This window comes from Puntigrus tetrazona, unplaced genomic scaffold (genome assembly GCF_018831695.1).
Source record: "Puntigrus tetrazona isolate hp1 unplaced genomic scaffold, ASM1883169v1 S000000897, whole genome shotgun sequence".
Taxonomy (NCBI): domain Eukaryota; kingdom Metazoa; phylum Chordata; class Actinopteri; order Cypriniformes; family Cyprinidae; genus Puntigrus; species Puntigrus tetrazona.
This window is the reverse complement of record NW_025048497.1, coordinates 125,953-148,993: the sequence shown is the minus strand read 5'-3', so window position 1 is coordinate 148,993 and position 23,041 is coordinate 125,953. Positions and strand designations below refer to the sequence as shown.

At 41.6% G+C, this 23,041-nt stretch overlaps 3 protein-coding genes across 6 annotated transcripts in view; 1 reads left to right on the top strand and 2 right to left on the bottom strand.

The window, feature by feature from the left end:
- The first annotated feature begins 641 nt into the window (after window positions 1–641).
- Window positions 642–12,337, top strand: pdpr (pyruvate dehydrogenase phosphatase regulatory subunit). Its single transcript, XM_043233613.1, has 18 exons — window positions 642–798; window positions 2,122–2,373; window positions 2,480–2,613; window positions 2,769–2,850; window positions 3,792–3,955; window positions 4,034–4,155; window positions 4,266–4,383; window positions 4,734–4,883; window positions 6,956–7,148; window positions 7,222–7,346; window positions 7,446–7,601; window positions 8,199–8,332; window positions 8,414–8,562; window positions 9,415–9,527; window positions 9,688–9,782; window positions 9,878–9,967; window positions 10,137–10,319; window positions 10,751–12,337. Exons 2-18 carry the CDS (start codon window positions 2,135–2,137, stop codon window positions 11,153–11,155), a joined length of 2,652 nt encoding a protein of 883 aa, XP_043089548.1. The 5' UTR covers window positions 642–798; window positions 2,122–2,134; the 3' UTR covers window positions 11,156–12,337.
- Window positions 12,023–20,406, bottom strand: LOC122335808 (fibulin-7). The gene is made up of 8 exons (XM_043233614.1): window positions 19,174–20,406; window positions 17,599–17,758; window positions 17,316–17,486; window positions 15,056–15,181; window positions 14,372–14,524; window positions 14,064–14,201; window positions 13,856–13,991; window positions 12,023–13,137 (listed from the first exon to the last, which is right to left on the bottom strand). The coding sequence occupies exons 1-8, from the start codon at window positions 19,267–19,269 to the stop codon at window positions 12,777–12,779; spliced, it is 1,341 nt and encodes a 446-aa protein (XP_043089549.1). The 5' UTR covers window positions 19,270–20,406; the 3' UTR covers window positions 12,023–12,776.
- A 134-nt stretch (window positions 20,407–20,540) lies between these two features.
- The window catches only part of LOC122335805 (reelin-like), a 77,328-nt gene continuing 74,827 nt past the window's right edge, over window positions 20,541–23,041 (bottom strand). For 2 of the 4 annotated variants that reach the window (XM_043233607.1, XM_043233608.1), the window contains exon 65: window positions 20,541–22,150. In XM_043233607.1, coding sequence (XP_043089542.1) covers window positions 22,036–22,150 — 115 coding nt within the window. In that variant the 3' untranslated portion in view covers window positions 20,541–22,035. The remainder of the gene's footprint in view (window positions 22,151–23,041) is intronic. The other 2 variants (XM_043233609.1, XM_043233611.1) reach the window with 1 other exon arrangement.

The window sequence follows — 23,041 nt, the reverse complement described above, 5'->3', positions numbered from 1 at the left end:
AGTTACTAGTCACTATTAAAATACTGTAAGTACTAATATCTGATGAATAAGTACTAATGTCTACTTGGTACTAGTAACTAATAAATGAGTTGCCTACAAGTATAGCTGGTAAATAAGATCTAGTATTTAATGACTAGTTCCTATGAGCATTAGTAGCTAATACATTGCAGTACTTACTGGAAAAGTTACTAGTATATAAAAAATAAGTACTAGTTGTATGTAGTAGTATGACTTATAGACTGGTGGGAACTGTATATATGGATACAGATTACAAGTTACCCAATTCAAAATTTAATGAGTAGTGTAACTTTTCAATTACTTTTAAAAAAATAATATAACATTACATTTGATTACTTTTGTACTGTTGTAACATGGCTACTGGACTAAGCTTTAAATATCGAAACTCTTTGGTCATTTTTTTAACTCGATGTCACTGGTCTAATTGGATTCAATGATCTATGCTAAACTAGCCGGAGATCAGCTGAATAGATTCGAAAACGGTAAAATGTAATATTTTCAAAAAAGTGGAGTGTTCCTTTAAATGTTATAACGGATTGCCATATATATGCTGTCAATGATTATATGATGAGAGGATTCAAAAGAAGGATGATTATTTGTGAAGTGCGCAAAGCTAGCAAAGCGCATGCGCAGTGAGGATGTCAGGCTCCGCTGATCCGCGCATGCGCAGTGAAGACGTCAATCTCCGCTCTGCAGCTGTAGTAAAGTTACTCTCGGATCTTCCAGCACTCGTCAAATCAAAACCTCTGATCAGAACCGAACACTTGAACATCTCTGCAGGTTTGTGTCTGTGCTGCTCTCGGCTTCAGCGCTCACACGAGTGTGTGTCTTTAACGAGGGCTTGTGTTTTAGCTCGTATCAGTTGAGTTTGACTCTAAATCTTCAGTTTGACGTTCAGAAGAATCGCGGTCCTGAATAAATTAATGTCCGAACACGTTATTTCAGGACACACGGCTGTCAGGACGTTTAAAGAGAGGAAAGCTCGCGTTTCGTCGCGTTTTACTGAAAGAATCTCCTCAGAGGCCTCAAGCTAACGGCTACATGTCAATAAATAACTAAACGGCATAAAACACGGTGAAAGTTAATATACAGTGACATGTATAAACAGATGTTTATTAATATTACTTAAACAGTAATAGATCCTGCTTAACCTCATTTTCTCTGCCATTAGTCTAGTTTTGGTTAATTCCTTTTTCGATCTCGTATTTGTTGAAAGTCGCAGAAGTTTCACATACGAACCGATCCAAACAAAAGGAAAGTAATAATAATAAAGACAAGTAAATAATAAATCAGTATAACTTTGTTTTAACTTTAAGTCTGTGCTTGTGGTAATGTGACATTCAGATCTCTGAATCTGTCCTTCAAACCTCCATTGATCAAACCTACATGTAAATAATTCTCATCTTGTACATAAACGCATTGTTTTCATCATCAGTATGTGTCATAAAAATAATTTATCTTCACTAATGGTGGAAAGGCTGGAGCTTGTTCTTTTTCTGAAGATGAAGTCAAATGCAGTGAACACTAATAAGTGTGTGTCCTAGCACAGATGACAAATTACACCGCAGGAACCGAGCTGTCTTTGAAGCTAGCGAGTTTAACATTTATTTAAGAAAATCAAAGCTGCCTAAAAATGGCCCAAGATGAGCCCCGTTCACGTGCATTAGATTATCCTGAAATGCTTTCCTTTAACATATATCTTTCTCTTTAACTGTAGAAATAAAGTAATATACGGGCATCGGTGAGTAATCAGGAAACTTTTTTTTGCTGTTATGTGGCAGTTATTTTGTACTACACCATAAAAATAGCCATAGATATTTACATGCTGGTGTCAAGAAAGAGACAGTCTTTCACTGATTTGTGTGTGTGTGTGTGTTTAGGGGGACGGGGTTGATGGGATTAAGGTTGTGTGTGTGATTTCAGCACGTGTGTGCTGTGTGTGAATGTGCTGTTTAAGGTTAAGTTGTTTTTTGTGTTACATTCCAGTGTTTGTTTAGTTTTTCCAGCAGCGGTGGAGTATCTGGGCTCCGTCCCTGGTTAGGATTGTGTGTTTTTAGTTTTTAGTGAGTGTGTGTTGTAATTCAGTGTGTGTGTGTGTTTCAGCGGCGGCGCAGTCATGCGCGGCGGTCCCTGCAGGGTCTGGGCTCTGGCCCCGGTTCTTCGGCCCCGCTGGTTCTGTGGCCCCGGGGCCCGTATATGCGGGTTGCTGCGGTTCTCGAGCTCAGACTCTGTGTCCGTGGCTCTGCCTGCTCGTGCCCGAGTGGTCATCTGTGGAGGAGGCGTCGTGGGCACGTCGGTGGCGTACCATCTGGCCAAGATGGGCTGGACGGAGATTGTGCTGCTGGAGCAGGGCAGGTCAGAACACACACACACACACCTCTGGCCTCTGTCTCTCATCTATGTGTGTATCTTTAATATCTGAGTCCATATAGGCTCTGCTGTGTGTTTGTGTCTGTTTTAGACTCGGAGCTGGCACAACCCGCTTTTGTGCAGGAATCGTAAGCGTCGCCAAACCTCTGTCTATTGAGAGTAAGATGGCAGATTATTCGATCGCACTCTATGAGCGTTTGGAAGAGGAGACGGGCGTTAAAACAGGTAAGAAATCCCCATCACAGCACAACACACGGGTTATCAGAGACAGCACTGCTTGGTTTAATAAGGTACTGGTCTTCAGTCTCTCTCTGTGTGTGTGTGTGTGTGTGTGTGTGTGTGTGTGTGTGTGTGTGTGTGTGTGTGTGTGTGTGTTGTAGGTTTTGTCCGGACCGGATCTCTGTGTTTGGCTCAGAATCAGGACCGGCTCCTGTCTCTCAAGCGTCTGGCGTCCAGACTGAAGTAAGCTGTTTCTCGCTCTCGTTCTCAAGGCAGAGCTCACATCCTCGTTCGTGTCTGAGTTCTGACTGCAACAGATTCAACAGCCAGAATAAAGAGAACTACTTTCTCCTAGTTGTCCTGCCGTGCTGCAGTGAAGGAGAGGAGATGTAGCACCACTCATTCACCAGTCCCTGTGTAGTGTTGAACTCTCAGAGATCAGTGAAAAACATGATCCTTACATAGTTTTATCTTGCGTGTATTATTTTAGAAAATATTGACAGCAATAACACTCAAAATATATTTAATATTTTCAAACTATATTAAATCTATTTAATATATACTATGTTTAAAATGTACTTTATATTATAATTATACATACTTTTTGTGGTTTCATCGATTAGTATATTATTCATTTGTGTTGCAATGCCTTTTAACTATTAAAATACTGTCAACAAAATTAAATTGAACTTTCATTTCAATACATAATTGTATGTATTTATTATTTCTAGTATCCTCAAACTCTCTTGAGCAGCGTTTTGCGCTCAGATAAGATGAGAAATAATATTCACAATATTACCTACAGAGGATTAACATTTTTAAATGATCTACAAAATTTTCTTAATTTGTAAGTTAACACAGAGAGCAACTTAGTAAATTAGTTAATGCTTACATAAGTCAAAATTCTGTAATATATTATAATGTAAATAATTGATGAAATCAATGTTAAAGCAGAAACAGTAAAGATGTAAAAGATATCTCTCCGGCTCGCCAGGTTCTCCACATTGCATCGTGGGAAATAGTGCTTCAGCGAGCGCACATCAGCCACTGAGGCCACATTTACCTTTGCTCACCTAAAATAGAGAGGAGAAGATGTGAAAAAAGAACATGAATCAAATGCTGTAATAAAAACAGGTGTTCTGCTGGTCAGCGAAGCTGCTCTGATGAGCTCTGTGTGTCTGCAGGGTTCTGGGCGTCAGCTGCAGCGTCATCAAGCCCAGAGATGTGTCCAGTCTGCACCCGCTGGTGAACATTCATGACCTGGTGGGAGCGCTGCACCTGCCCGGAGATGGTGTGGTGTCCCCGTCGGAGGTCAATCACGCACTGGCTGTGTCCGCCGCGGCTCACGGTACAGGCCCCTCACACACACACACACACACACCTCAGTGCAGGTGAAGCTCAGCTCACGCTGTGTTTGATGTATCAGGGGTGCAGATGTTCGAGCACACCAGTGTTAATCATGTGGTGGTGAAGAAGGGCCACGTCTCGGCCGTGGAGACTGACCGCGGAGCCATCGAGTGTGAATACTTCGTCAACTGCGCTGGACAGGTCAGTGTCTGTCTGAACAACCCACCATGCAGATCTGTCTTCATTATATTTGTGGTTTAGACTTTATACTTTTATTTCTCAGTGTTATTGAAAATGGTGTTTTTTTTTAGTGGGCCTATGAGCTCGGTCAGAGCGGCGAAGCCAAAGTGTCTGTTCCCTTACACGGCTGTGAACATTTCTACCTACTTACCAAACCCTTACCTGAGCCCATTCAGAACGACAGACCAGGTGAGGCATTACAAATCATAACGCTGATCTGTCATCAGCTGAGTTTCTATTGTGCACTCTATATGAAATATAGTTTTGAGAACGCAGCGGACAGGACTATAATGTGATAAGAGCTCGAGTATTGAGGAGCCAAATCAAAATGTTAAAAACAAATAAATAATATGTTTAGGTTCCAACTGCATATATCTCCCTAAAACATAAGGATCTGATGTTGTGTTTTCAGCACTGATTATCACAGTGTGCTCATCATAAACAAACAGCAGTCAGTCTCCGTGTGATTGACCACCTCATACAGCACTGCAGTAACCGCTCGTGTGTGTGTGTGTGTGTGTGTGTGTGTGTGTGTGTAGTGGTGATAGACATGGACGGACGGATCTACGCTCGGGCCTGGCATGGAGGGATCCTGTCAGGTGGCTTTGAGAAGAACCCTAAACCCATTTTCACTGAAGGACGCAACCAGCTGGAGATTCAGAACATGCAGGAAGACTGGGATCATTTTGGTGAGCTGAACCCATGATGATGATGATGATGATGATGATGATGCACATAGAATCATGGAGTGCTTGATTGGTGTTCAGATATTTCTGAATGAAACTGTCATAAGTGAACACAGCTGCAGTCGTCTTTGATCAGTCTGTGATGAGCATTACCTTCACACACAGCCTCTCAAATAACACACACGTATAATAACCTTAGTGCATACTGTTAGTACGCTAAAGAGCAGGCAGAAAACAGTGTGAGTGTGACATATTTAGAGATCTGTGGCTGAGAGTGTGTGTGTGTGTGTGACATATGAGGACACAAATGTGTATAATGACATAGTTATAACATGGTTATTACAAGGAGTTGACTTTTCAGGACATTACCCCATGTCTCCATTTTTCTAAACACTTCTGAGAGTAAATAACACATTATTAGAGGTATTAGTCTCAAAGTCAATTCCTGGAGGGCCAACCGTAATCAGACACACCTGATCCAGCCAATCAAGGTTTTAAGATCTCTAGAAACGTCCAAGCAGGTGTGATTTGGAGCTAAACTGTGCAGAGCTGTGGCCCTCCAGCGATTGACTTTGAGACCAATGCTGTAAGATGAAGGGCAATATCACATACAGTCTACAGTATAATAATCATTAAACAACATTTCACGAGCAGTAATAGGGGACACGGATAATGCAGCTGAAATTGTAAGTATACACAGAGGAAAGCTTCACTACCGCTGTGTTTCTGTAAAGGACAGACGCAGATATTTCTTTCCTTGAGTAGTCGGACATGTTTTTTGTTACTTATTACTCTGGGATAATAAAAGCTAGTTGTCTTGTACATGGTTCATGCTGATGTTGTTCAGTTAGTTTCTGTGATGACATTGTTGTTCGAGCGCTAATTATAGCTGTAGAGGACAGTCAGCTCCTGTCAGAAGGTCATGAATGTTTTCCTTCTGTTTGTCATCCTGTTATTTAGCAAACGAGTGACATGAGGAGTAAGATCACTGATTCAGGCTCTGAAACCAACTTTAGAAACTACCAGCAATGGTGTCTGATAGAGGAAACTACCAGCCTGCCGGATTTATTATTAGACAATTTATTTAAAATACAATTGGTGTACTCTACACAGTAAACCTTATCTGTATCACATTTGTGATTAGAGTGAAATCTGAGTGATTGATGTGAAATTGTAAAATTTACACTGAATTACTTTTATATCATTGCTTGAAGCAAGCGCATGCCATATTTTTATATGAAAATGAACAAGCTAAAAACAGCTAAAAGACTTAGCTAAAAAGCTTTTCTATATTATGAAGCCTCAAATGTAAACTATACGCCAGATACAATACTACACTAAAATTAAAACAGTTTTTGTGAATTTAATCAGGATGGCTGTGTTTCTTCTGTCAGATACAAAGATAGACAGGTTCATCTGATACAGCTGTGTTTGGACAGAAAGCACACGGATATGCTCTCTCTCTAGTAAACTAAAGCCCATTCGGTCTTACACCGCTTCCCTCATCCCTTGAAACAGAGAGTGTTTGGGTAAAAGAATACTCTCCAAGAGATGGGAAGCACCACTTCTATACCTTCACAGGTGTTTACACACAGAGTCTAGCTCCTACAACACACACACACACACACACACCTATACTAGTGTGCATTATTCACTCTTTACTCTCTCTCTCTCACACACACACACACACACACACACACACACACACATTGAAGACCACACAGTGCAAACATTCAGGAGCAGAGAAACTTTTGTTAATAACATAGTTGAAATACTTAATCATTACAATATATTTTTAATATAATGGGATAAATCGGTTGTTTTTGGAGTAAATGTAGTATGTTTTTGTGTTTAATCACATGTGACGTTCATCTCTTTCTCAAATTGTCTTTGCTTGAGAGAAACCCTTTGGAATTAAAGATGTGTTGATCATCCCTCACTTTTTTTGTTTGTTTGTTGCTCGAGCAGCTATCGTAGCTTAGCAGTTTATGCTGATAATTCTCAAACCCTTCGTTTGAAGAGTGCTCCCAGAAAATCTTGGTTTGAGGGCTCAGATGTGACTGATGTGTGTCCAGAGCCCATGCTGAGCGCTCTTCTGCGCCGGATGCCCGGTCTGGAGGCCTGCGAGATCCAGCAGCTGGTCAACTGCCCAGAATCCTTCACTCCGGACATGCGCTGCCTGATGGGAGAGACCCCGGGCGTGGGCGGGTACTTCGTGCTGGCGGGGATGAACTCGTCGGGCCTGTCGTTCGCCGGCGGAGCAGGGAGGTCAGAGAAAGCAGACATAGATCTTTCTGGAGCTCGGGGCTCGACGCCTTCATAAGCTCCTCTGTTTCTGCAGGTATTTGGCCGAGTGGATCACGTACGGATACCCCAGCGCTAACGTCTGGCCTCTGGACATCAAGCGCTTCGGGAATCTGCAGAGCAGCCGTACGTTCCTTCGGCACCGCGTCATGGAGGTCATGCGTGAGTAACTCCAGAACAATACTCTGAATACTGACCATTAGCAGCAGTTATTAGCCATAGATGAGCCAGAGCTCTGGTTTGTTCTGTGTGATCCGTCAGCGCTCCTGTACGAGCTGAAGGTTCCTCGCTGGGACTTCCAGACGGGCCGGCAGCTGCGCACCAGTCCTCTGTATGACCGTCTGGACACGCAGGGAGCCCGCTGGATGGAGAAACACGGCTTTGAGAGAGCCAAGTACTTCGTTCCAGCCGGGAAAGGTGAGCACTGTTTTTAAGTTGAGCTGCATGCTTCATCTGATAAAGCTGAATATATAATCTTTCCACTGATGTGTGTCTGTTAGGATGGGACAGTGTACATGTAGTTTAGTTAGTCTCCTTCCTGATATAGAAACAGGACAGTGGTGCCATCATGTGTTCACTGAGCAGATTCGCTCAGGCCTCGTCACTCAGTCCTGCTTAAGGTTTATTTATTGCTCATGATTAGCGTGTTATAGATCGCCATTCCTCACTGGTTTCACAGACGTTTGTCAGATTTCATATTTTAAATGTGGATTAGCGTCTGGGTCGGGTGTTAGTTAACGTGGTGATCACTGAAGATGTGAACCGAAAACAATCTCTGATTGTGATTTTCCTATTTTTCACAGAATGTTAGTTTTTAACGAAAGTGAAGCAAAGGCTCATAAGTATTTCAGTGGATCTCTTTAGATTGAAAGGTTTTTAAGTTTGTGTCCAAGCCTTGAACTAGAAGTGTACTTGATCAACATTTAAATAATTAATTTAAACTCTAGCAGATAAATGATCAGCACGCTGAAATATCCCATAATGTACCTGTATGACGTGTTTCCATCTGCACAGATTTGCTGGCGCTGGATCAGAGCAAGACTTTCTACAAGCCGGACTGGTTTGATATCGTGGGAGCGGAGGTGAAGTGCTGTAAAGAGGCGGTGTGCGTCATCGACATGTCCTCCTTCACCAAGTTTGAGCTCACAGTGAGTGCTGCTTGTCTTCTGTGAGATCTGGCGAGGTGTGTGTGTGTGTGACCTGTGTGTGTGTGTGTGTGTGTGTGTCAGTCTGCTGGAGATCAGGCCCTGCAGCTGCTGCAGAGACTGTGTGCCAATGATCTGGACGTTCCTGTGGGTCACATCGTCCACACGGGCATGCTGAACCCGAGAGGAGGCTACGAGAACGACTGCAGCGTCGTGCGGCTCAGTAAGAACAGGTGCGCAGAGAAAACCAGATATCACACACTACTGATCAAGAGTTATCTTCTATATAGGGTTTATGAGGCAAAGGTGAAAATAGTCATTTGAAGGGTGTGAAATGCAGAAGATCGTCGGTGCATCTAAAATCAGTTCAATTTATCAGTCATCATCCTTAAGGGAACAGTTAACTCCATATTTTACTCACCCCGAAGCCATCCTAGATGTATATGACTTTATTCTTTACAGTCTTATTCTTAAACGGGAGAGTTGAGTACCGGCTTCTTGACTGACCCCCGACCTCTGACTCGACGTATGACTGCATTAGAGAACAGAAGAATGAGGATAATGGAGTACTAAATGCCAGTCACAAATTATGTTGAAAGCGAGAAATTAAAAAAATCTCAGAGGATTTCACTATAAGAACGAATGCAGTTTACGTCAAACAGGGAGTCAGAGGTCAGAGGTCAGCCAAGAAGCCAGAACGTTCTCATGGACGTACATACAGCCGTTGTTATCATTTAAAAAATATAAATATTTTTATTATTTTAATATTACTATTTTTGTTACAAAAACCCATGGATCTGCTTCTGAGGAGATGTGATAACCCCCTGAAGGTGTACAGGTTAGTTTTACGTTGCAGTACTTGCTTCAAACTAATGGCCGCTATCCAGAGTCAAACACCTAGGATGACTTTTTTTTTTTAAATATGGGGTAATTTTTATTTTTGAGAGAACTATTCCTTCAGAAAGAAAGTGTTTAAGAGTCCGAGCACTGTATAACATATATCATAACCCAGCTGATTAGGTTTGATTCAGTTAGATCTTCGAATCAGTTCTTTTATTGTTGGCATCTGTTTATTCTGTCTTCAGTTTCTTCATCATTTCTCCCACCGATCAGCAAGTTCACTGCTGGTCTTGGATTAAGAAACACATGCCCAATGATCCCCAGCTCCACCTGGAGGACGTCAGCTGGAAGTACACAGGTCAGATCACGTCGGCGCTCTTAACATGTTAAGTGTCAGGAAATATACAAGACGTGAAATCTTTAAAACATAACTAGAGAGTGAAGGTGAAATGAAACGACACGAGCCCATTAAGAGCCCAGGCGTGTCGAGCAGTAATCTCTGACTGTGTTCTCCTCAGCTCTGAATCTGATCGGCCCTCGTGCCATGGACGTGTTGTCTGAGCTCTCGTATGTGTCCATGACCCCAGAACACTTCCCCTCGCTCTTCTGTAAGGTGAGAGGATCAGTTCTGCTGAAGTCCTGAAGATACCAGCAGAAGAAGTCCGGCTGTTCTGGCTTCATGAACATTAACTGTGCTGTGTTCTGCAGGAAATGAGCGTGGGTTACGCTAACGGCATCAGGGTCATGAGTATGACACACACCGGAGAGCCGGGGTTCATGCTGTATATTCCCATAGAGGTACATCACATCATGTACACCATATACACCGTACAAACAGAGATGTGATGTAGGGGTTCATGCTCTTACTAACAGCCAATCTCAGGGCTAGCGGGAAGCTGAAAAAATCTTGGACGAGTGTAAACCTAGTTTACTGTAGTGACTGCTGCTCTTCTTCTTCTTCTCCCAGTATGCACTGCACGTGTATAATGAAGTGATGTCCGTGGGGCAGAAGTACGGCATCAGGAACGCTGGATACTACGCTCTGCGCAGTCTACGGATCGAGAAGTTCTTTGCGTTTTGGGGTCAGGATCTGGACTCGTTCACCACGCCGCTGGAGTGTGGCCGGGAGTTCAGGGTCAAGTTTGACAAGGTCAGTTTCTTCATTTCTTCTCACTTGGACCAGTTAGCATAGGGCTGTGTATCATTTGTTAGTTTTTTCTCGATACCGATGCCAAACCCATACTTCCATACAAATGTTTCAGGTATCTGAATCAAGATTTATTTTATTTAATTATGTAGTTCAGGTTCCGATGCCTCATCAGGTTTAACTTTAGGCATTTTAATTTAAAGTACCCATAAAATCTAAATTGACTATACTTATATTTATTTTGTTAGATCGCAATGTGAGGAATGCTTGATTTTCTGGAAACCTTTAAATTCTCCAGCTCGTGAGAATATTGTTTCTCTGTGCCTCTATCGTTCTAGCTGTGATGTGGACGCTGCTATTCTTTAATATATTGAGAGCTATATGTCTCTGGTTATGGTGCTTGGAGTGTTGATCTGAGCGCTGGTCTCTCTCAGGACACAGACTTCGTGGGCCGGGACGCTCTGCTTCGGCAGCGTCTGGAGGGTGTTTCTCGGCGCTTCGTGATGCTGGTTCTGGAGGATCACGACACGGAGCTGGACGTCTGGCCGTGGTGGGGCGAGCCCATCTACCGCAGCGGGGAGCTGGTCGGAGTGACCACGAGCAGCGCCTACAGCTACACCCTCCAGCGCCACGTCTGTCTGGGCTTCCTGAGCCCCACCGGCCCCGACGGGGCCCCGGCGCCGGTCACCGCTGACTTCATCAACCGCGGAGACTACGAGCTGGACATCGCCGGACAGAGGTTCCCCGCCAAAGCCAAGCTGTACCCCTTCAGCTCTCTCTTCACGCAGCAGAAGCGGCGCAAGGACGACATGGAGCTCAGCAACTTCCAGAGCAAGTAGAAGATCTGATCCTCAGAGCGTCACGGTGTGGGTCAGAACACGGCTGACTTAGAAAGAAAGTCTTTCTGTGTTTCTCACTCAACAGAAACTTTCTTACAGTCCGGTCCTGTTCTTCATCATTGTCACGGAAGTTTAAAAGTGAGGTTTAAAATAAAGGGATGTATTTTTATATGGATGTCAGATTGGCTCCAGACAATCAGTGTCCGTTTGCAGCGCTGGATTTTAATTGGAGAGAACGGAGTAACATTTTCACAGCGTGTGTGTCTTCCTGCCACACTTTAGTGATGAAACCATCATATTAAAAGAGGGATGTGCTAATTAAGTGACGTTAATGAGAAACACATCCTCGAGCGACGCTTTCTAAAGTGCCTTGCAGCATTGAGTGTGACGCACAGGAAGTCGTGTTTGTGATTCTTTATGCTCGTGTCTCAGTAAAGGCTGTGTTTATTGTGTCGTCTGAACAGGATATCATGTTTCTCTCTTGTTCTGAATCACGTCATCTTTTGGTTAAAATGGTGTTAAGATGTTTGGACAGTATAATATTTCCATCGTGCGTGCGCTCTCATGTTAAAGGTTATTTAAAAGCTTACAGTCAGATCATGTTTAAATGCACTAAGGATTGCACGGCGTGTTTCAAGAAGCAGAGGTGTGTTTGAAAGACACACAAACACCGAGAGCAGTTTCATAAAAACATGTTCGTGACACAGTTCTCTATTTTTTTCTTTTTTTTTTTTTTGTACAAAATAAAATTTCTTGTTTCTTTATTTTGACTTCGAGGTGAAAAAGAGTAAAGCATTGCACACACTTCTAGTAAATCATTAATGTTTATCCACAATGACTTTTAACTGCTCTCATCTCTTGATTAAATGTTGTCCTGTGTGTGTGTGTGTGTGTGTGTGTGTGTGTGTGACTCAGGCGTTGGTTGTAACAGGGTTTCTGTGTAGAGAATCTATTGATGTGTTTGAGATCTGATAGTCGTGGTTCAGAGCTGGAGAGATCAGGTGTGCACTTTACGCTTCGCTTCTACCTGCTGTTTCTTAAATGTCTGATAAATATTACAGGACTATTATACAGTAAATCTGATCCTTCTGCTCGTCTTTGTATTTATATCATCATAGTGTACAAATGTTTGATTCATTTTCATAAAATATATAATGAAGGTTTGACTCATTTCGATTCATAGGCTTTGTGTATTTGTTGTCTATTTTCACACATAAGCCTTATTTTTTATGCACTAGCTTCAATTGTGTTGTATTTAATAGTAGACTTGGTTTCACAAGCCAGACTTTTGGTTTTTTTCATGTTTAAGCCACTCGGCAGAAATGTGTTAAACTCAGATTTTGGAAAACATTTTAATAGAAGACCTGGGTACTCATTAAAATTTAGATTTTTTTTTAATCTGTCAACAGTCCTAGACACATGGACATGATAAAAGACAAAACAAAATGTGTACATTAGAAAGAACAAGGATATAGGTATAACAGACTACAGCAGATGATTATGCTCTATATTATATTCTTGATGTTGTATGACAACTATATTCATTGTGGTAAATATGTCCATCTACATACACACATTTAGCTTTAAGGACAGAACCAAGCACAAACTGTCTGTCCGAACTCTAAAACTCGTAAGGTGAGACGAAGATGGTGATCTTGGTGATGTAGCGGCCCAGCAGTTCTCTCCTGTCCATCTCGGTCATCTCCAGCTCTGCGTCCAGCGTGGCCGGACCCTGGACGGGGCTGGTCAGCAGCAGTTCCCCCGTCTGTCGGTCGGAGCGCTGCACGCTGAAGGGACGCCGGCCGCGGCCGCTCAGTAAGGCGAACCTCAGCGTGTCTCCCGAGACTCTGACGGCCGACAGACGGAACATGACTCGCGGCGCGGAGAGCCTGGACACCACAGACATGTAGTGAAAGGACACGGAGTCCGGCGCCTGAGAGCAGCTCCTGCTGTCCACCGGACACGGGTTCCTCTCGCAGCGCCTGCGCACACACTACTTCAGGGCTGGCCGATAAATCAGTAACCACAATTATCGCATTCAGTTTTTCCTTGAAATGATACGAAGAGTTTGATAAACATTCGGTATGTCGCGGAGCGTTTATCACTAATCAATCAAGGGTTCAGATGGGTTTCCTCCGATCGGCGCCGTGGGCTTGAGTTCAGAAAGAGTGGAATATAATTACAGGATTTTTTTGTGATTGAGCTACAGCTTGTGCATTTATGCTAAATGTTGTTTCTTCTGTTTTTCATACAAATTAAAAACCATAAAGTTATGTTTCTATAATTGTACTGAGGTGCTATATGTGTGGTTTTAACTTTATGATGATTTAAATGTGTGCTACTAAACAAAAAAAAAAAAAAAAAAACAGTCACAATAAATTTTGCTTTATAAAAAGATGCCTTACAGATGTTACTGATTTTGATAATGAACATTAATTTACACCTGCATCCTAACTTAAGTTAGTACCAATTTAAATGTGCATTTTCAGACAAAAGAGGTCATATTAATATTATCTGGCAACAAACCTGTTTTTATGTTTTAAACAATATAACATGCAGAAACTAAACTGAGTCTGGCTTTTACCTCAAAAGAAATCGAAGATTTGATATTTAAAGTGAACAGATTTTTCACCTTTTTAAACACTTTTTTTTGTTGGTCATATCGCCTAGCCCTATTTTCACGTTCCCTTTGTTACTCACACAGCGGATGTTTTGACGTAGGTGGCGTTGCGTATCGGTGGACACTCGACTCGGACGCACTGGAAGCCTCCGTAGGTGTTGATGCAGATCTGCTCACGTGTGCAGTTGTTCTGTCTGCCGCTGCACTCGTCTATATCTGAGAGAAACAGCAGAAGGGTGTAGAACAGGGTCAGGACCAGATCTAGGTTTTCTAGGTGCGTGTCCTGACCTTTGCAGTTGCGTCCGTCAGGGGTCACGCTGTACCCAGCCGGACAGCTGCATCGGTATCCTCCAGCCGTGTTAACACACTCGTGCAAACACAGACGACCGGCCGGCCCCTTGTGGAACAGTTTACACTCGTCTATGTCTAGGAAAAACATACAGAAGTGAGAAGTGTTTCTGTCCCTACTGAAAAGAGCAGCATAGCCATTCTCCCAATGGCCCAAAATCACAGGCTGATAAAAAAAAAAATGTATGGAGAGAAAGTGTGCTGCTACTCATCACCTGGAAGTAATGTAGTTTAGAGCAGGATTGTACCTGTGCAGACGCTGCTGTCGCGGCCGGAGATGCTGAACCCAGGCTCACAGGTGCAGTGGGTCATTCCCTGGACCTGACTACACCTGGACGGACGGCTGAGCGAGGACCCGGCTCCAGCGCCGACGGGAGATGAGTTCGCTACAGTGACGAAAACTGCAGAGAGATTCGGGTTCAGCTGCAAGTTCTTACTGAGAATTATCAGGGGTTTAGACTAACCTTTCTTTGTTACAGAGCTGGTTGGCCTCGTAACTCTTATTATTAACCATTTGTCTGTGACGGTGTGCTTGACATCCTTTGAATCTAGTAATTGTGTAACTTAATGCTTTGTAACTGCGATATAAGTTATAATTTCAGTTTGAAGATTTAAAAAGAATTTGCACAAAAAAGTAAACAACAATAACACAAACACAGATATCAGCAATCAGTTTATGAATCTCAACACTGGTGAGAATATATTCATCTAATCTGTACATCACAAAACACTACTAAAAGACAAAACAACCAAAAGAAACAACTAAATATGTGAACCAAAGTTAGAATGAAAGAAAATAGTGTAGGAAACCACCTGAGAAGGCCAGTAAAGCTTCAGCATCATACGCTTTGATATATCTAATATTTAATCATTTTATGCTCACCGTCAAGCTCTATGTCTGTAAATGAGATTCTGAGAGGATTCAAACCCACATGTTGGAGTTGGAGACTGGCAGGTGGGTCCGGTCCAGCCCGTGGAGCAGACACAGCTGAACCCATTGACCTCGTCTTCACATGTCCCTCCGTTAGCACACGGTGAGGAAAGACACTCATCCACATCTGACAGGAGAGAAACTCAGTGAAGATAGAGATATATATAGGTCAGTCTAGGTCTCTCTCACTACTCCTGTGTCACACTAAAAGTCTCTTGATGTGAATGAAAGTGGTGAAGTCTACACACATGATGACAGCTTACAGAAGGTGCTTTTCTTCGGGAGAATACCCATGAGCACAAAGCAAAAGTCATTCGGCAGGGGTTTTTAACCTGTGGGGTGCGAATATTCATGAACATTAACTAGCAAATCTTTAGTCATCCACTAGGGTAGACCCGGGCCCGGGCCACATCCGCCCTCTCGATAGACCGGCCACGTGAAGTAACTCAAATAATTAAAATACCAAGTGTAAGGAAAAGGCCTCTTGAACATAAAATATACAGCTTAGTGACTGCTTTCATGAGAAAGCTGAAATTTCTTTCAAGTCAGTTGGAGGCCACAAGCCCATCAGCTGATCACCTCCACAGGTTCTCGTCCATGTTAGGGGCACTGCATGGTGAGTTTGCAAGGAGATTTAAAGACTTCAGAACAAGTGAGAGTGAAATGCACTTGATTTCTTCTTCCTTCACGTGCTGTGTGGACAACACACCCATTGATGTTCAGCTTAAACTCATTGACGTGAAGTCTGATAAACTACTGAACACATAGGTCAATATCACTGCTACTATATTTTTTCTTTCAAAGACGAAAACTTTCCACACATTAGAAGACACGCTCAGAGGATGTTGCTTCTCCTACATTTGCAAACATCGTCAGTGATGAAGTTTAACAAATCCAGATCCTCCCTCAGTGATGATCACTTGTGTGTTGTCCTTCGTGTATCCACCTCAGATATTCAACCGGATTCAGTGCACTCGTTCAAGCCCAACACAGGCTAGATTTCTCTTACTGATAAAAAACAAAAAGAGCCCTAACTACATTGCGGCATTTATTGCTTTTTTTATCTGAGGTTTATGTTGTGATGTTGGTCTTTGAAATACTGTTTTTATGAATGTTAATTAAATTGGGATACAATTGTGTGCTGTAATATATATATAGTGTTACGATGGTCTGAGGAGGACCACGACAGAAAATAAGTGGTTGGAGGTGGGACAGACACGGCTGAGGAATCACAGTCTCCCAAAAAAAAAAAAAAAAAAAAAGTTTAGTTTTTTTTTTCCCCATTTTCATATTTCTAAACAAAATAGCAACAAAGAAACAAAATAAAAAAAGGCTCTTAACTTCAGAAGACGGCAAGGCCAAAAGAACAAACAAGGAAACTAACTTTTAATCCAATTAAACTGCAAAGATAAAAGAAAATAATGCAGATAAACTAAATCCCTAAACTAACATAACCAGGAGAAAAAGTGTAATACAAACAAAAATGGCACCCACCTTTCTACTTAACCCAAAACAAACAAAATGAATGGGCTTAATCTATAAGGGATAACTAAAGATAACACTAACTTCTCTTTACAAGATCTCAAACACAGAAGTGTTCAGTGTGACAACCCAAGGATTTCTACTTCAACAATCTACACAAAGCTAACATTTAAGATAAATGTGCACCAAAGGCACTAGCAACAAGGCATCAGACATCAGACATCAGACATCAGACATCAGACATCAGACATCAGACATCAGACATCAGACATCAGACATCAGACATCAGACATCAGACATCAGACATCAGACATCATCCAGCACCACCAGCCACTAGTTTGAGGATAGCTGTAACCTAAGTACTCTCTCTCTTCTCCAATCACCCAATCGCAGCAGAGCTTTAATTATCAGCTTCAGGTGGGGAGAGAGAGAGAGACACAGGGAGAGTACGGGTGACCCTGAATAGACAACGATTTGATGCTTTGATAGGAGGAGCCCGATTTGACGACTGATCTCATAGTCAAATATTCACGGGGTGTTTGGGCTATATGAGGGTGTTCAAATGTCTGATTTCACATAAAACTACTTTTCTTCAAAAGGTAAAATGCAACCTATAAATACTGTTAATAAGAATATGAAAAGCTACAAATAAGTATTGAGTATAATTTCGCACACACTATACCAGGAACCCTTTCAGGTGGACTTCAGCCTGAATGAAAGCAGATCAGAGTAATATTTAAAACACACAACACTCCCACACCTGCAGCTTCAGGTCTCACCTCTGCAGACGGGCTGCTGGCCGCTCCAGACCAGAGAATCTTTACACTGCCGCGTCTCTGAACCCAGCAGCTCAAAGCCCACATCGCACAGGAAGTGAACTTCATGACCAGGAAACAGAATCTTGCCCAGCTTTTTTCCATTGACAGGAACATCCAGGTCAGGACAAGTAGCTGCGGCGTATAAAACACAGAGCGGAGACTTTCAGTGATGCTGAGAGGTTAAACATGCATGCCATTTAAAGTAGATTGTGTCGTTTGCTTTATGATCTGATGTGAGACTTGCAGTTCTTGGCTTTCACGGGCCGGCGAGCGACGCTGTCCTGAAGCAGACTCAGTTTCTTCCTCAAAGTGCGAAGACTCTGCAGATACGAAGCTTCCTGCGCCGAAAGCAGCTTGTGAGCCTGATGAATGGAGTTCTGTAGGTCTTGTTTACTGGGACAGTCCTGAGAAAACACACAGGGTCAGAGCTTACTGAAGCATGAGTAGATCAGACAAACAGTTGTTTTAGATTCAGGACCAGCCCTTCGGTCATCAGCAGCATTTTTTCAGCGTCTCATAATATGTTATAAATAATATAATAATATCATAATATCATCTATGCTGTGATTCTCACCAGAGCCTCGTTTATAAAATGTTTTGCAGAAACCATTCTAAAACCAATCTTGCAGTCATTTCTCAGATATGCATATGTGTAACTGATCAAATGAACGTGGTTACAGAAATGGTATGTATGCGTTTCTTTCAGATGTGAAATCTATGAATCACAAGTGATCTTGAATTCGTACGCAAATGAATGGTTTCACTCCTAATTAGTCATTACCATGTAAAACATCACCGGCCTTCGCCCACATTCTTTAGTTTAAAAGAGCGAGCTGCAAGAAAAGCTTGCATTTTCAAAAGCCTGCAGTATTTCCACAATAAAAAGTGTGTATGTCTACTCTAGTTTTTGCACATATGAAGAAACACGCATCTGTACATATACTTTATAAACGAGGCCCCTGCTTTCAGTAAAAAGCTAAACGGAATGGAATGATAACGGACTTCTGTATTTCCATCAACCCTGTTTTTGTTCTCATCACAAGGGCCTGCTGGTATATTATCGAATCTGAAAACATGGTGTGGAAAAGTGGCACATAGGTCTCTAGAAACATTTCATTCTTAAATCTATTATTCATGACTGTCAATTATAACAACTGTAATACAATGCTTTCTTCTCATTGGCTGTAACTGAGGGGAAGGGCATCGTTTTACATGTTTTCATCTTGCAAGACTTATGTAAGCTAGACAAATATTTGAGGTTCCTGTAAAAGCAGCTGGTGAAGTGATAGAGTGTTGGAGACACATTAGCTGCTGATGTTCAGGTTAACAGTGTTCTCTTTAAGGAACATCGAAACATTCCTCAGATCCCTCTGAATAGAGGTCTTGTGCAGACTGGGTTAGTACCGCAGGGTAAAAAATAAGTGCACTAGTCAGACACCAACAGTCTGTCAGACTGCAGAGACTTTTCAAGATTTTATATTAATGACAGGAAGGGAAAAATATAGGGACTTGTTTTGGTATATTTTATCGAACAAGAAAAAAAAGGCTAGTTTTGCTGTTTTACTTTTAACTCAGTTTTACAATGAAAGATAGCTTTGCAGAAGCTCAGAGAATGTTTGATCTCTTTCTGCAACTCTGATGAACTCACTTGTACTGAAATGTCTTAAGCAGTTGAGGTTTACATCTTTAACTGCAGCAGAATTACATTTTTCTTGCTCTTTCACATCTCACGAGAGCTCACATTACACAAAAAACAACGCACTTGTTTCAGAGCACTGTGCCTACTTTAGATTTTGTTATTTATATGAATATAACTTACCTGAGCCAGCACGGTATGAACTTGACAGATGAATACTGAAAGGATCACAGCATGTCTTCGGTTCATCATCTTCATTAAATCGTTGAGTGAATACATTGGTTATTTAAAGCCTTTGTGTGATTAATTCTGTCGAGAAAAAGCTCTGTTCCGGTTAAGCTCCATATACGTTACTGGTTCAGCATTAAAATGGCATCAGAAGGAGGCTGCTGCTTTAAGAGGATTTCAGAACAGCAAGCACAGGATTTTTTTTTCCAGAAACCACAGGTCAGTTGGGGAGTTTACTAAATGGATGAAAGAAATCTGGAGTTTCTAAGCAGATGTGATATCAGCTTCCTCACATGTGTTTGGCATTATTAAAGTCCACTTCTAGACTAGTATTTATTACAGGTTTTTGGTGTTATTATGCAGGATTTATCAGTCAGGGCCAACAAAATTCTATATCTATATGAATTACACGAGACTGAGATCATAATTCCAAGATAAAAGAGAAACAATCATGTAAATATGGAGAAAATAACAGGACATTAGAAAGTAAATTACGAAATACATTAAAACCAAAATGTGTTCTTGTTTTAGGACAACTTTGATTAACTTTTTTATATTTGACATAAAACATTGACTACTCTAGATGGAAAGTGCGTATAAGAAATAATGTTTTATTGTCAATCATTTGTTTTTTTTAAGCATTATTTTGATGTAGACTCTTAAAGGGTCACAGAACTCTATTTTAGCAACAGATAGTTCTCACTGCAGTAAAGAATGTCTGTAAAACCCAATAAAGATAGGGTTAACTAGCACTAGAACACACAGGATTTTATACTTACAACTAAATCATCAACATGACACTTACAGAGATCAGAAAGATGAGTGTTTTCTTTACGCTCTGTGACTCTACTGAAAAACCCAGCAGACAAAAGATTGTTTTATGGACCCACAAAAACCACATGGATTCTGATTTTCTCTGATCAGTTTTAGGTCTTATTCATATTTGTGAGTCTGGAGTATAGCTATAAATGTAACAATAGACAACAATACATTTCATGGGTCAAAATGAACCATTACCAAAATTACCAAAAATCAATAGGATATTAAGTAAAGATGAAGATGTAAATGTAATTTTTGATTAGTAATATGCATCACTAAGAACTTTATCAGGTGCTTTTTGGATTAGATTTTTGAAACTATTGTCCTATCCCAACAAACCAAACATCAACGTATTTAAGCTTATTTATTCAGCTGTACGAACATTGACCCTTACGACTGGATTTGAGGTCCAGGGTCACAGAAGGGGATATGAATCTGATATGAATCAGAAACGAGCATTTGTGTGCATGTCCTAAGATCTTAATAAACCACCACTCTTCTGCTGGAGGTTTTGACAGTTCTTTATTTCCCTTTTATAAGGCGGATGGATCCCTGTATATATATATTTATATACAATATATATACACAAGAACTTGCTATATTGGAGAGCTACACCAAGAAGGGGAGAAGGTAACATCATAAACAACACTGACAGGTCATCAAAGAAAGAGGGGGATGAGGAGATGTCTAACAGCACAACTGGATGACTCTGAATGAGAAGGAAAGGGCGTCGATCGATCGCAACCAAGAACCTGACCTAATAACTTAAACCTAACCAAACAAACTGAAAGCAAAAACAAACAAACAGAAAAAAACAACAACACAGATTTCACCCACAGTGTATTTTAAATAGGTTTAGTGGAGAACCATTTACCATAAATATTCTTAAGGAACCAAGATATATAAAAAAGTGATTTATCAACAACAACCAAACATCGTTAGTCTCTCTTTTTAAATGTATTCTTTCTTTTCATTCTCTGCTCGACTCTCTTTTTTCCCTCTCCAAGGCTGACTTCTCCACGTGCCTTGTTTCGCAAAGGAAAAATGATCCAAGCCCAAAAGATACAAGTTAGTATAATACTAACAAACGATTGAACAGCACAATCAACGCATCACAAAACGAACCCACAGACACACAACAGCAAAACACATCGTCATTATCTTCATCCAAGAAACTGCTTCAGCACGAGTCGTCTTCGGTTCTCCTCGTCGGCATCATCGTAACCGTCAGAATAACTTCACAGTGTGGTAGAAAGTGAGGTGAGAGCAGGAGAGCTTTGTAGTCGTTCACATCAGGAGAATTCAAACAAGGTTATAACAAACAGAATTAGGAAACCCAATAGTTCATAGATAAGTATATAAAAATCGCCACATTTAGGTGCTTGTCTTTCCCATCACACTGCTCTGGGAAGGCAATGATTGGCTAGAAATGGGACTAGATGGTCCAATGTATCGTTCGGATGAGAGAGTATGGCCAGATGCTGACAGAAGTGACCTGACATGGTGTTTTCTCATCAGGGAAAGCGGATTGTAGCCAGCAGAATAATGTGTGAGCGGCAACGTTTTCTCTCCACGCGTTTAGGTTCGTTGCCGCAATGCCCGCCTCTTCCTGTTGTAGTAGTGGTGTAGGCCGGTCTGTCTGGAGTAGTTCATCATGTAGTTCTGCTTACGGGTGCTGTGAAGAGGAAAGCAGACCGAGGTTCAGCAGTGCTCGTGCGCAATCGCTGTTCTAATTCGTAGCTAGGCGTCTTTAAGAATTCACAAACTACAGAATCAAACGGATCGTTCACTCGTAACCTCAAACACTGTCATCGCTTCATTTTATGGTCTTTTGAAGCTGGTGCATCGTAATTGTTTGGTAAGTGACAAAGACAAAAATCCGGTTTTGAGTGAGTAGTGCTTGAGGTTGGAGCTTGAGGAAAGACTGACAGATGGAAAAAGATCAAGAGACCAAACGTAATAACAGTGAGAGGTTGTGAGGAGGACAGACAGACAGAGTCAAAAAATGTGGAAAAAATTGTGAGAGTCGCTATTGCTTAGCCTGTCATTGCCTCTTCTGTCCGTCAGGTTGGGACCAATGAGCCAGGAACGCAGCCAGGACAGGAGGGGGCGTCTGCAAAGCATGAAGGGACAGGAGGGTGGGAGATGGTGCTGTGATGAGGGTGAAGGACCGGTGAAAGGGATCTGTGCTTATCTGTGAGTCTCTGGACTAGTGGAGATACAGCCACGACACACAACGTTAGCAATGGCTTATGAACAAATACAGTCACAATTAAGGGACCTGGGACGGGGGACCGGCTCTTTACCAAGCATGCACACACAAGTAATGTCTGACTGCACGTTCATCTATATACACCTTACACTCATAATGCACTTTAAAGCAACTTTGTTATTATGTTAATTTGTATGGAAACAATGTGTATTTTGGGATTCTGGTTCATTTTAAGATGCACTTTTTAGGTTACCAGACGAAACATGTTTTACACTGCTGACTGCATATGCAAGCAATTTTCTTTATTAAAAGATGACATGGCACAATAACTTTTCTATTCATTCCACCCAGGAAGCTTGTATAACGACAGGAATGAGATTAAAGGAATACTTCACCCAACATTTTTGCATCATTACTCACCCTCTTGTTGTCTCAAACCTGTATGAGTTTCTCTGTAGAACAAAAGATGACATTTTGAAGAATTCTGGTAATCAAACATGGTCCCCATTGCCTTTCAAAGCATTTTTTCTCTATTGCAGAAGTCAGTGGGGACCATCTACTGTTTAGTTTGTCAAAAATCTTCAAAATATCTTCTTTTGTGTCCAACATAAGAAAGAAATTTATTTTGGTTTGGTACCACATGAATGTGAGTAAATGATGGCATCATTTCCATTTTTGGGTAAAGTATTGCTTTTAAGCACTAAGATAGGATGCATGAATTTTAGGAACTGACTCCATGATGGTGTGAAGTGATCACTGTGTAAATAAGGTTCTTTCTCTCCTTTCTTAATT